This window comes from Papaver somniferum, chromosome 6, assembly GCF_003573695.1.
Source record: "Papaver somniferum cultivar HN1 chromosome 6, ASM357369v1, whole genome shotgun sequence".
NCBI lineage: Eukaryota > Viridiplantae > Streptophyta > Magnoliopsida > Ranunculales > Papaveraceae > Papaver > Papaver somniferum.
This window is the reverse complement of record NC_039363.1, coordinates 152,688,805-152,701,733: the sequence shown is the minus strand read 5'-3', so window position 1 is coordinate 152,701,733 and position 12,929 is coordinate 152,688,805. Positions and strand designations below refer to the sequence as shown.

The window sequence follows — 12,929 nt, the reverse complement described above, 5'->3', positions numbered from 1 at the left end:
TTTTCCAGAATAATCACAAGTTATGTTTTTAACACCCTCTCTTAATTTGTGATGTTAAGATTTTCTCTAAAATGATTGAATTTGTCTACTGTGACGGCTTTAGTGAAAATGTCGGCATTTTGTTCATTTGTTGGAAAGAAATGGAGCTCAATTTCCTTGTTTTCGACCATCTCTCTGATAAAGTGATGTCGTAGCTCTATGTGCTTCGTCCGTCCATGAAAAACTGGATTTTTTGTCATTTCAATTGTAGACATATTGTCACAGTAGATAGTCGTTGGCTGCTTTTGCCTTTGTTGTAGGTCGGTCATTATTCTTCTCAACCATACTGCTTCACATGCTGCACTTGTTAAGGCTCTGTATTCTGCTTCGGCTGATGATAATGCCACCGTACTTTGTTTTTTCGAACTCCAAGAGATAACTTTTTTTTTGCCATTTATAAAACATAGCCTGATGTGCTCTTTCGGCCTTCAATAGAACCTGCCACATCGGTATCTATGAAGCTAATTAAATCATTGTATTTTTCTCTTGTATACTTGATGCCAAAATTCTTTGTTCCCTTGATATACCGAAGAATTCTCTTAGAGGCGACATAGTGTAATTTGCTTGGCTCGCTCATAAACCGAGAAACAATGCTGGTTACATTGACTATGTCTGGCCTTGTATTTGTTAAGTAGATCAGTGAGCCGACTAGACTTCTGAATAAGGTTGGATCAACTTTTGTCTCTCTATCATTTTTTGCCTACTTCTCATTAGTATCCATTGGAGTTGCAATTGGTTTGCAATCTATCATGTTGAACCTTTTCAGTAAGTCTTCTGCATATTTTTCTTGGGAAATGAATATTTCTTCTGGAGATTGTTTTACTTGAATCCCAAGAAAATATCGCATAAGTCCTAAGTCTATCATCTCATATTCTTTCATCATCTCCTTCTTAAATTTTTCTGCCATCTCTTGTTTTGTGCTGGCACTAAATTAAATCATCAACGTAGAGACAGATAATTAAGAAGTCCGTACCTTGTTTTTTGATGTAAAGTGATGGCTCAGTTGAACTTTTTTCAAATACATTATCTCGGAAGTACTTGTAGATTTTGCTGTTCCATGCACGCGGTGCTTTCTAGAGACCATATAGTGCTTTGCGGAGACGATAAACCATTTTTTCTTTTCCTTTTCGGACATATCCTTGAGGTTGTTCAACATACACCTCTTCCTCTTTGTTTAGGAACGCCGACTTTACGTTTAATTGGTAGAATCTCATTTTGAGTTGAGCTGCCAAGGCTAACACTATCCAAATTGTTTCCATGAGAGCGACTGGGGCGAATGTCTCATTGTAGTCGATTCTTGGTTGTTGGGAATATCCTTTTGCAACTAGCCTTGCCTTGTGATTTTGGGTTGAACCATCTTCATTATACTTTGTCTTGGAGACCCATTTCATACCAATTATGTATTTTTCAATTGGCTGATTAAAAAGCTCCCATGTCTTATTTTTCTCGATTACTCGCATTTCTTCGTCCATGGATTTTCTCCATTTTTCTTCTTTTTCCGCTTCATCATATTTTTGAGGTTCTAGTGCTATAAATGCACAATTAGATATACCATAAATATCTATTAGGGAACGCACCTTTCTAGGTGGGGCACTTGCTTCAGATGAACTTGGACTTTCTTGTGCTGGACTAGGAGATCTCGGGCTTGCTGGTGGAGTGTTTTCTTCCTGGTGTGGATGATCTGGCTCTTCTTCGATGAGTAGTGGCGACTCGTGGTTATCTGGTTCATCATTCCAATCCCAATCTTTGAATTCATCAAATATAACATCTCTTGATATTACCAGTTCCTTTGTATCTGGCTTTAGAAGTCTATAGGCTTTAGACTCTTCGCTATATCCGATGAATATTAGATTTTCTCCTTTTTCATCCAACTTATCTCTGTGTTGAGATGGAATATGTGAATATGCAACGCAACCAAAAATTCTGAAAGAAGTTACCTCAGGCTTTTTATTATGCCATGCCTCGTATGGAGTTTTATTGTGAACTACTTTTGTTGGCGAGCGATTAAGGATTTAGACTGCTGTGTTGACTGCTTCCGCCCAGTAGGTGTTGGGTAGTTTCCTTGCTTTTAGCATACTGCGGGTCATTTCCTCGATCGTACGATTTTTCCTTTCCACCGCGCCGTTTTGTTGTGGAGTGTATCGGACGGTGAGCTCTTTTTTAATTCTATTTTCTTTGCAGTAGTTGATAAACTCTTTTGAAGTAAATTCTCCACCACGGTCTGTACGAAAAACCTTCAATAGATGGCCAGTTTGCTTCTTTGCCAGCGCCTTGAATTCTAGGAATTTAGTGAATGCCTCGGAGTTTTGCTCGAGAATATACACCCACATCATCCTGGTATAATCGTCCACGAATAAGAGAGAATTTATTTTGTTGTTGAGTGAAGTTGTTCTTGTCGGACCGCATATATCAACGTGCACTAATTCGAGGGGCCTTTTTGCTCTCCACGATGTCTTGGTAAATGGAAGTCTATGAAACTTACCAAGAATACAACTTTACATACTTTATCTCCACCGCCGATATTGGGAAGCCCAATTACCATGCATTTTGATTTCAGAACCTTTAAGGATCTGTAATTGAGATGCCCGTATCTCAAATGCCACAGCTTGCCTTCATCAATATGATTGGCACTCATTGCACGATTTTCAATTGATGTCATAGATATAGGAAATAAAATTTTTTCCGACATTTTTACTTTTTCCACCAATTGCTTATTAATTTTATCATAAATTTTGCATTCTCCGTCTTCGAAATGTAGTGAGTACCCTTTTCTTATGAGTTGTCCAACACTTAATAAATTTTGAGCTAGGCCAGGAACATAAAGAACATCATATATGTATCAAGTTTTACCTGACCTTGTACGTACGGATATGACTCCTCTTCCTTCAACATTATGGAACTTTCCATCTACGAGTTTGACCGGCGGAATCTCTTATTCCTCCAATTTTACAAAATATTCTTTGTTTCCTGTCATATGGCTGCTACATCCGCTGTCGACGTACCATATACCTTGCGCCTCTTGTTGCGAGGTGAGGCAGGAATAAAATACTTGATTTTGAGAATTGTTTTTCTCGGAATAGTTTGCTTAATTAAGCCAAAAATCTTTCTCCATGTGATTTAATTTATCACACTTTGTGCACTTATACTTGCAATCTTCAGTTGCATGACCAAACTTTTTGCAAACATTGCATCGGAGATTTGAGGAGTTATTTTTTCCGTACCTTTGATTGTTGTTTCTATAACCTCCTTTTCCCTTTCTCGTACTGGGAGTTGGATGACGATCCCCCTCTAGAGCTTTTTTTCCCGGCTTCCGTATTTTTCTGTTATCTGAAATTTATTTTTGATTGAAATGCCTGCTCCAATGGTTGTTCCGCGAACCTGTTTATTCTTTTCTCGTGCGCCTCGAGTGAACCCATTAATTCGTGTACTGAGAGAGTCGATAAATTTTTTGACTCCTCAATGGCAGCAACGATATGGTCGAATTTAAATGGTAAGCTTCTTAAAATCTTTTCTACAACTCTTTTATTTTCGATGGTATCTCCATAACTACTTATTTGATTTACTATTCCAGTAACTCTTGAAAAGAAATTATGGATAGTTTCATTTTCTTTCATAAGTAAATTATCAAAATCTCGCCATAAATTTTGTAGTTTGATGGATATTACCTTTTCTGATCCTTGGAATGCTACTTTGAGAATATTCTAAGCATCCTTCGAAGTTTTCTCCAACGAAATTCGAGGAAAAATAGCTTTGCTGACTCCTTGTTGTAGAAAAAGTAGTGCTTTGGCATCTTTCTTTTTATTTTCCTTGTATTCTTTTTTCTTTGCATCCATCAATGCCGATAGAGCTTCTGCCGTCTCGTGTACCTCATAACCTTCTTCGACAAGATCCCATAGATATTGTGAAATGAACAATGTCTTCATTTGTAAACTCCAATAATCATAACTCTCACCATCAAAAATTGGAATTAGACTTTGGGCATAGTTGAAACCTTGAATACTTTGGTTAATTGCCATGAGTAGAGTTTTAGATTACTGGGTTAGGTTTGCTATGATACCATATTTGTTGGCGCAATGCGGAAGTGTGATGGGTTAATGGAAATGATTTAGGAAAATAAGTTGGTTGATTGAAAAGAGGAGGCTTTAATTAATTGGAAATGAAAATGTTACAAGGGAATTTTAGTGTAGCTCTTTGGCTCACTCTACTTACAATAGTAGTCACTTGACTTGCTTAGCTCTCACTCTTACTTCACTCACATCACTCACTTGAGTTTTGGATGGTTTGCAAGTGAACCATTGTTACCTATTTATAGGCTTGTACACCAACCACTTACTTCTCTAGATAGTTCTATCGAGACTCTTCTTTACACTCTCAACTTAGATATTACAAGAAAATTCTAGAGAAAAGAATTCTCTAGATAATAATTGATGTAAAGAAGGCCTAGAAGATTCTAACATGTATTGGATTTTACTTAGTGTAGATAATGATTGGGCTTTACTTATTGGGTTTTCTAAAATAATCACAAATTATGTTTTTAACAGTTTCTACAAAAACCTTACAAAGATCAAACATCTTCTTCCTAACATAGGTACGAATCGCAGGTGGAGCTTGACTGGTTCTTGCAATGGTCTGATATGTTTACTTATACAAGATGACACGGTATCTAATATTTACGTCTTTAATCCGTTCACCAAAGAATACTTCAACCTCCCAACAACAGATTGCCAAAACAGTCCAAATAGGCACTGGATTTGGTTACAATTCTTCTCGTAGGAATTACAAGGTTGTTCAAATTCAGAACCACCACATAAACAAAAAAAGATCAGTCCAAGTATACACGCCCGGAGGTGATAGCAGTGGCTGGAGAAATATCGGAGAAATCAACTATGCATTGGTTGATGAAGGTATCCTTTGGAACGGATCCCTTCTTTTGTTTGACAGGAAGAAATGGGAGAAGATATATTGTGGCTTTTAATTTGGCAGATGAAACATTCCGGTGTCTCCCGATAACACCATCTTTCAGACATACTGCGGAAACCAAACTTACACTATTGGGAGGGTATTTGAGCATTGTTGGTATGGATCGAGATATCAAGCACACAAAAATATGGTCGTTTAAAAATAAGCCGAACAATGATTTTTCTGTCGAAGAGGACAATTATCCATGTTCGGATTGGAGTTTGGAGTTCAATATACCATTTATTCCTGATGATGACATCATTACCTACGAGGGTGATAGATCATATGAGCCATTTGGCCTTTCAAAAAACAATGAAGTTTTCTTGTGGTACAAGAAGGATGTAATGTTAGGAACAAGATTCTGGATTGCGGTGGGACTACATTCCACACGTTAATAGTCTTGTTTCACTGAAAAGTCTGAGAGTAGATTCAAAGACATGCACTTAGGGGAATCATTTTGAAGCACATAATTTAGCTTTCGATAGATTGCTGTTCTATTTTTCTAGTACCATGAAACGCGAATATGTAAAAGTAAAATTTAAACACTATGATCTTCTTCCTTGCATCTTTGGGTAAAACTATAAAAAGATAAAATCTAGTGCCAACTGCAGTACTCGCAATTGTAAAAAAGTTTCATATGCTTAGACTAGTTTTCTTGAACACATACTGAAAAACATCCATAAATCTGTATCACAAATAGAAGAAACGGAGAATAAAGAAAAACCTTGCATCATTGGATGGAATAAGTTGTAACAAAGAGACAAATTTTTACAAAGATTATTACTGTGCTATATATGAGACAACATATTGGTGTAAATCTGACAGTCATGTCCATTTGCGAAGACTGCTTCTGGAATTCCTTCATAAATTTTAGCTTGCTTTTGTTGGTGCCTGAAACAAAGCAAGAAAAGAAAAAGTAAGAACATAAACACCAAGAAAAGTATGTGTATAGTAAATATACCATACAAGAAAAACTCAATAACGAGTCTGGTATGAGTTATAAATCCACTAAGTATACATACTCCATAAAGAGCTGAAAAGAGATCCAGCATATCAAGCTCCTCCTTATCCTTCACCGATCTTTGTAAACCATCAGCATAGAGTGCTATTGACTCCTTCAACTTGAAGCAGCTGGAAATATCCAAGTGTCGTAGAGTTGAAGCCCATAAACTTAAATCTGGTATAGATGTTAAATTATTGCAGAAGCTAATTTGAAGTATCTCAAGGCAGGGAAAGGAATTATCAGGTTGAGAAGGTGCAACCCATTCTTCTAAGTCTTCCATGTATTGGATGCGCAACTCAGTTAACGAAGGGAATAATGTTGTTGTTGCAGCTGCAGAAGAACCTTTATATCCTACTTCTTCTTGCTGGTAAAACTCTTTTCCCAAACACTTGACTGAATTCATATGTAAAATGTGAAGAATCTTAAGACATGAGAGCTGACCAAGGCTTACAAGATTTTCACATTTGTTGCCATGAAATGTTAACTTTACTAAATTAGGAAGACTGGAAGATGAAGCCATCCACTTCGGAGGCTCTAAACCGGGGAAACCATTAATGTAAAATATCTCCAAATTAGGGTGAGGTTGGAGACCTTCCAGCACCATAGCAGCAGTAATAGCAACAGCCAAATCGTCTCCTTCTCCTTCTTTAGGTTCCCATTGTAGAGTCAAATCTTTAATGTTTTGCTTGTCTTTTAGATTCGCCCTCTCGGCGTCTATTTTACCTCTCACATTCTCAAGATTTAGTATCTTCAATTTCCGAAGGGAGTTCAGATCTGCTAATTCTTGGATAGAACTAGAAGTAGAATAATAACTCGTTCCAGTGGAGACCTCTATATCTTTCCGCACCAGGTAAGGGACTAATTCTTCAAGGCGAGTTAACTTTTCTAAACCTCTAGGCATTGTCGCACCATTTGTCTTCCCCGAGTATATGAAACTTCTTAATTCCACCCAATTCTTGATATCTTTGGGGAACTTACATATACTACCAAGGTTCACTGACTCTAATTTGTAGAGGTAGCTCGTCAAAGTGTCAGGCAATTCTTGTATTCCAGTTTCCGATAAATCAAGTGATCTTAGTTGTGTCAAAGCTCCAAGGTTATGGGGCAGTGCTTTTAACTCCTTGCACCTTGAGAATTCCAGCCTCTTTAAATTGTGCATGCGACATATGGAATCGGGTAATTCTGTGATATCGGATCCTGAAATATCAAGGGACGATAGATTTTGGAGACACCCAATATTTGTGGGCAACACATCAAAACTCCAACAATAGCAGACATGTAAAGTCTGCAAATTGGTCAGCCTCGAGATAGAATCAGGTAGAACTTGGACGCTTGAAAATGAGAGATTTAGATGTCGCAAATTATAGATGCGAGATATAGGATCGGGTAACTCTGAGATTCTTGTATCTACCAGGGAAAGGAAGGACAGATTTTGGAGAGACCCAATATTTGTGGGTAAGACACATATTAACCAACATCCACTGATATCTAAAGTATTTAAATTGGTTAACCTCGTAATGGAATCAGGTAGAACATTGGCATCCGAAGAGGAGAGATTTAGATATCGCAAGTTAATCAAAGAACCAATTCCATTTAGAATGATTTGAACTTTCTGGGATCCAGAAAGGTTGAGAGTTTGCAGATTGTAGAGTCGAGTAATAGATTCAGCATGAACATCCTCAAGCTTGGAGGACCTGACATCAAGGTACCTCAAGTGTTTAAACTTGAAAGTGGAAGATATAGTTTTCGGCAACCTACCAAGCGGATGTATTACACGGAGACGCTTGTTACCAAGTGTACTAGGATCAAAAAAGCCTTCTCCTTGGAAAAAAATTGTCCTCAACTTTTTTGCATTGTTTAACACATCAGAAAGTGTTTTTGGTACTCCTTCTAAGATTAGTTGTACCCTACGAATCTTCGACACATCATTTTCACTTTCACTGCTTGTTTTCAGAATCATGGCATCAAGACTGGTGACGACACTTAACGCAAGATCATGCACTAAATCGTGCATTTTGAACCCTATAATATCACCTAAATCATCCTTCTTTACATCTTGAAAGAAAGACCTAGATAACAAGCTAAGGAAATAATTATTACCAATATCTTCAAGTGAGTTTTGATTTCCTCCTGTACATGCATGAAGGAAACCTTCAGCCGTCCATAGTTGAATCAATGTTTCTCTATTGAAGTAATAATCTTTAGGAAATAAACTACAATATGAGAAACACTTTCTCAAAGGGGAAGATAGATTATCATAGCTCAGTTTTAATATCAGTATAATTTTATTTGGATTTTCTGGTGTATTAAAAACTTCACTGTCTCTGATTGCTAACCAATCAGTTTCCTTTCTTTTCAAGCGCATTCGATTTCCGAGAAAATTAGCTGCAAGTGGTAAACCAGAACACTTTCTCGATATTTCCTCTCATATGGCTGACATAGTTGGAGTCTCGACTGCTCCTCCAGGAGAAAAAGCCCTATCCTTAACAATTAACCAGCATTCTTGTTTACCTAAGGTTGTTAGATTATATGGTGAAATAGTACCCCTAACAATGGATGCAACAGTTTCTTTCCGTGTGGTTACTAATATTTTACTCCCTTGAGCACCCACGCTTAATATACTCCTAAGTTTTTCCCAGTCTTCAGCATTTTCATTCCAAAGATCGTCTAATACCAACAAATATTTGTTCCCACTAATTTGGTTTTGAACTTTCTTTACCAATACATTAACATTTGAAAAATCATCACATTTTCGTCCAGTAATGGACTCCAAAATCATTTTTAAAATTAGAAAGATATCGAAATCGTCCGAAATACAGACCCAAGCTCTTGGTTCAAAGCTTCTCTCAATCGACTGTTCTTTGTATACCAATTGAGCAAGGGTTGTTTTCCCAACTCCCCCCATACCCACTACTGACACGACTGAAACATTTTCTGGGGAACCAGAATTTCCAGATAATGATGGCGATGAAGGGTTCGTCATCAATAACATCTCTACTATGCGAGATGTATCTTTTTCTCTTCCAACAATTTTATAATCACCCATGAAAGAATGTGTCATTCGGTCTAGTTGATCAGTATCTCCATCATCATCAAAGCTATGCGCCAACTGAAACATAACTCTGTGCCTAGCAATTAAATCTAACTCTTGATTAATGACTTTGATACTTTTTGCCATTTTGGAACTAAACTTAATAGCAGATAGGATTTTTACCTTGTCCGAATTCCCAACTTCTTGAGATTGACGCATGGCTTCGTAGGAAATTTCATCCAAAAGGTCGTCGATGTCATATGCAACGTCCTGGAGCCTTCTCAACCAAAGTAGCACGGATTTGTCTTTCACCTGTTTCTTTTCGGCGTATGATGTTACAGCCGCGATCATCTCCAGATTATCCTTAAGCTTTTTAAGATCTTTATCCACAGTCCCAGCCCTACCAATTTTTTTTGGCAGCAGAAGAAACCAAGTTTTTCATAAACCCCGTGGACCCATGAACAAAGATTTCTTCTAACGCGATAATAACTTGAAGAAGAGAAAAAAAGAATCACGGAATGGATGGAAGAAGGAAGCAAATAGAATGAATCAAATTTTGTGTGCTTTGATGATTAAGAAAAGTAAAGTGATTAGTTATGGAAAACTAGCTATACATATATAGAAGATAGAAACCATTAAACAATAATAAAAATTAACAGACATGCTAAAATAAGTTAAAATAAGAAAACTAGCTGTTACAAGATACCAGACAACAACATGTGATGCGAACAAAATATCGTGCAAAGATTCGAATGCGTGCGATTTCGCTTTAGTACTCAAATTTGTTTGTTTATTTCAATTGATGTAATCGAACTTAATTAACAGATTAATACAAAATTTATTAATCCTAATTGATCAGGGCACCTAATTCCATGCCGTTAGACACGGAACCGACCTACATGGGTAAAAAAAAAAGGACGATATGGGAATATTTTTTGTGCGGTAGTGTATACGCGTAATTGTGCAGATTTAAGAATTAGGGTATTCAATAGGAGTTTCCATCGTCTCTATCGGTGAGCCTGAATATGAATATCGAAGATCTTCCTCCAGAAATTCAATCAAAGATCCTATCTTATGTTCCTCTCGCGTATGCTGTTTTAAGCTGCAAACTGGTATCAAAAATTTGGAAAACTTTTCTTTCTCATCGAAAGATTTCAGTTGGTCTCTTTTTTTCTATTGATTTATGTGGGAACCATAAACTTCGTTTCGGATACTATGATGAAATCTTCAAACTTACCATGGCTGATCCGGATGAATAAGATGATGAAAGATGTTTTTACAAAAATCTTGCAAAGATCAAACGTTCTCTCTCTAGAGAAGAGAGATACAGTTATGCAAGAGAATTAGTTGGTTCTTGCAATGGTTTGGTTTGTTTATTTATGCGCTCCCATTGTTTCAATGTAAATAATATTTTTTGCATTATTAATCCTCTTACCGGAGAATACTTTCAGAGTAGCTGATTCAATAGATGGAACAGAAGAAGAGTGTATACCTTGATGTTCCTCCTCCTGTCTGAAATGATTATATATCTTCGCTGGTGAGGGCATAGGCTCCATCAGCATAATCTGACTGCGCATTGGTGAAAAACGTTCATGTAACCCTGCAGGAATTCCATGGATCTTTCCTAATGATGATTTTGCATATAATTTTTTCCTACTCCACAAATACATGGTTCAATTGGCCAAAACACGTCCAACTGATCCCAAAGAGACTTTAGATGAATGTAATGCATGGCTACACTCGTATTTTCTTGCTTCAGATTAGCAATTGATTGTTTTAATGCATACAGCTTGGATGCATTGTGATGGAAAAACCTAGACTTGATCTCCATCCATTGCTCCTGCGCTGATGGAAAATTCATTGTGCTTGAATGAATCTCAGGATCAACAGAATTAGAAATCCAACTTCCCACCAAATCATCGCAGCGAGTCCAGTGAGGTAAGTCAGATGGATTGGTAGGTTTTTTGACAGTACCATCTATGTAGCCTGTTTTTCCTTTCGCACTGAGGGCTTTCATCATTCCTCTTCCCCAAGTGCAGTAGTTTTCACTATTGAGGAGAGGAGTATAAATAGCTGATGTAGGGTTGTCGGATGGGTGTACATAGTACGGACTTGATGGATATAAAACAGTATTTGTTTCAGAATTGATAATTGGAGGGTTTGATTGATCTTTTCCCAGAGTCATGATGATTAGTTTGCAGGGAAAAAAACTAACCTAAATCTAACCTAGCTTTGTATACCATAAAGAAATATGGGAGACATGGTTGTTTTCTCTCACAACTGTGTAGAGTTCAACTTCATTGAATGATATTTATACATATTACATTGCTACTGACATAAGAGTGTTGGAAATGAATTTTGGAGTTAATGGGCTAAATGGGTATTGAATGATTTGAAAATGGGCTCACAACACTCAATGAAAAAACTGAATTTTTATTTCACTCTCAAAACTATAGTTGTACATACAACTTCTTACATAAACTCACTTTGATTCTCACCTTGCCACTAACTTTGGTTTTCATTCAATTACATCTTCCCCATGATGTCTATTGCCCTATTTATAGGAGCTCTTAACCAACTCTTCACTACTCTAGTTTGCTCTAGAATATTCATGACTCATTCACTTTACAACTAACTAGAATATTCTAGAGAACTTGGGCTCTAATAGCCATGAAGTCTCTAGATGGGCTAGAGTATTATGGACTAATATACAATAGACTAGTTGGGCCTAGATAATTCTAGACACTTCTAAACTAAAATCAAGTTTACATTCTTAACAAAGAGTACATAACAGAACTGACTAAAGAATAGGTGCAGCTGACTAAAGAATAGATGTAGCTGAAGAACCGAACAACTAAACCTAATAAGCTATATAACAGGACAACTGGAATTTGTTACAACATGAATTTAGGAAGACTAAGTTATAGTACAACAGCCTGTACGTGTAAGTAGGCAAACTGTACATATGAGATGTTTATCAAGAGGTTGATAAACTTAATAGAGTTCCTTAATACGAGTATTTGGAATACCAGTCAAACACAAAAAAAAAAAAAAAAAAACTGAAAGTTCGATGCTTCTCAGATTCTCCAGAAAAAACCACAGTAGCATTCTTTATCACTATTTTTAGGTAAGTCCGACTCATATATAAAAATTTCTTGATTTGTTCTGAATGTTGTGATTAAATATTTTTGTCACATGTAAAGTTCATCATTGTTGCATCAGTTATGAACATCTTGCGGTGATCATTTATTCATTGCACCTTGTTTGGTCCGGAGAATTGGATTCCAAGAAATTTAATTATGGGGTAATCCTATTCTAGGAATTGAATTCCAAGAAATTGAATTCAAATCCAAAAAATTAGCGTTTGGTTGAGGTAATCCAATTACTATTATTTTTATCTTGGAATCCAATTTCATTGCACTATGAGACCAATGCAATGGAAATCTATTATTTTGGAGGGAATTGGATTCCTAGGAATCAAAATTTTCAATTACATAGGATTGATTTGGGTCGTTTAGTTCAAAGAATATGTCCCATTCCCCGAGATTAAATTACCAAGAATCCAATTCCTTGAACCAAACGGGCTCTTGAGGTTGTAACATCGTAAACTTGAAGAGAAAATCGTTTGATCAAATCAGCGCCAATGTAGAAGTCTATCAGTTCTAATCCCGTGTGGCAGAATTGGTACATCATTTTTTTTTATCGGAAACGACATCATTTCTGCATGTCAAGGAATATAATCGAGAAAGAAGTATTCCGTTTTGTACGTAAATAAAAAAACTAATACTCTATCCTCCTTTCGATTTGCTTTGCTGGAAGATAACTGTTAAGGATCGAGCAAGAGAGAGGAGAGCATAAATGCGTGGAAGCAATAGACTACATTGATAATAATTCGGT

The 12,929-nt window shown here is 36.7% G+C and overlaps 3 protein-coding genes across 5 annotated transcripts; all 3 read right to left on the bottom strand.

Annotated features, from left to right (window-relative positions):
* Positions 1-5,743: 5,743 nt before the first annotated feature.
* On the bottom strand, positions 5,744-7,534 carry LOC113286323 (putative disease resistance protein At3g14460). The gene is made up of 2 exons (XM_026534978.1): positions 6,021-7,534; positions 5,744-5,889 (listed from the first exon to the last, which is right to left on the bottom strand). The coding sequence occupies exons 1-2, from the start codon at positions 7,158-7,160 to the stop codon at positions 5,869-5,871; spliced, it is 1,161 nt and encodes a 386-aa protein (XP_026390763.1). The 5' UTR covers positions 7,161-7,534; the 3' UTR covers positions 5,744-5,868.
* On the bottom strand, positions 7,535-9,591 carry LOC113286325 (putative disease resistance protein RGA3). Of its 3 annotated transcripts, none has more exons than XM_026534980.1 (2): positions 9,216-9,591; positions 7,535-9,129 (listed from the first exon to the last, which is right to left on the bottom strand). In XM_026534980.1, exons 1-2 carry the CDS (start codon positions 9,290-9,292, stop codon positions 8,427-8,429), a joined length of 780 nt encoding a protein of 259 aa, XP_026390765.1. In that variant the 5' UTR covers positions 9,293-9,591; the 3' UTR covers positions 7,535-8,426. The 3 variants fall into 3 exon arrangements, with proteins under 3 accessions (XP_026390765.1, XP_026390766.1, XP_026390764.1); XM_026534981.1 differs by having other exon boundaries at positions 7,535-9,142; positions 9,216-9,313; XM_026534979.1 differs by having other exon boundaries at positions 7,535-9,591.
* An 814-nt stretch (positions 9,592-10,405) lies between these two features.
* On the bottom strand, positions 10,406-11,217 carry LOC113291681. The gene is made up of 2 exons (XM_026541183.1): positions 10,820-11,217; positions 10,406-10,685 (listed from the first exon to the last, which is right to left on the bottom strand). Exons 1-2 carry the CDS (start codon positions 11,215-11,217, stop codon positions 10,406-10,408), a joined length of 678 nt encoding a protein of 225 aa, XP_026396968.1.
* Between the last annotated feature and the right edge of the window lie 1,712 nt (positions 11,218-12,929).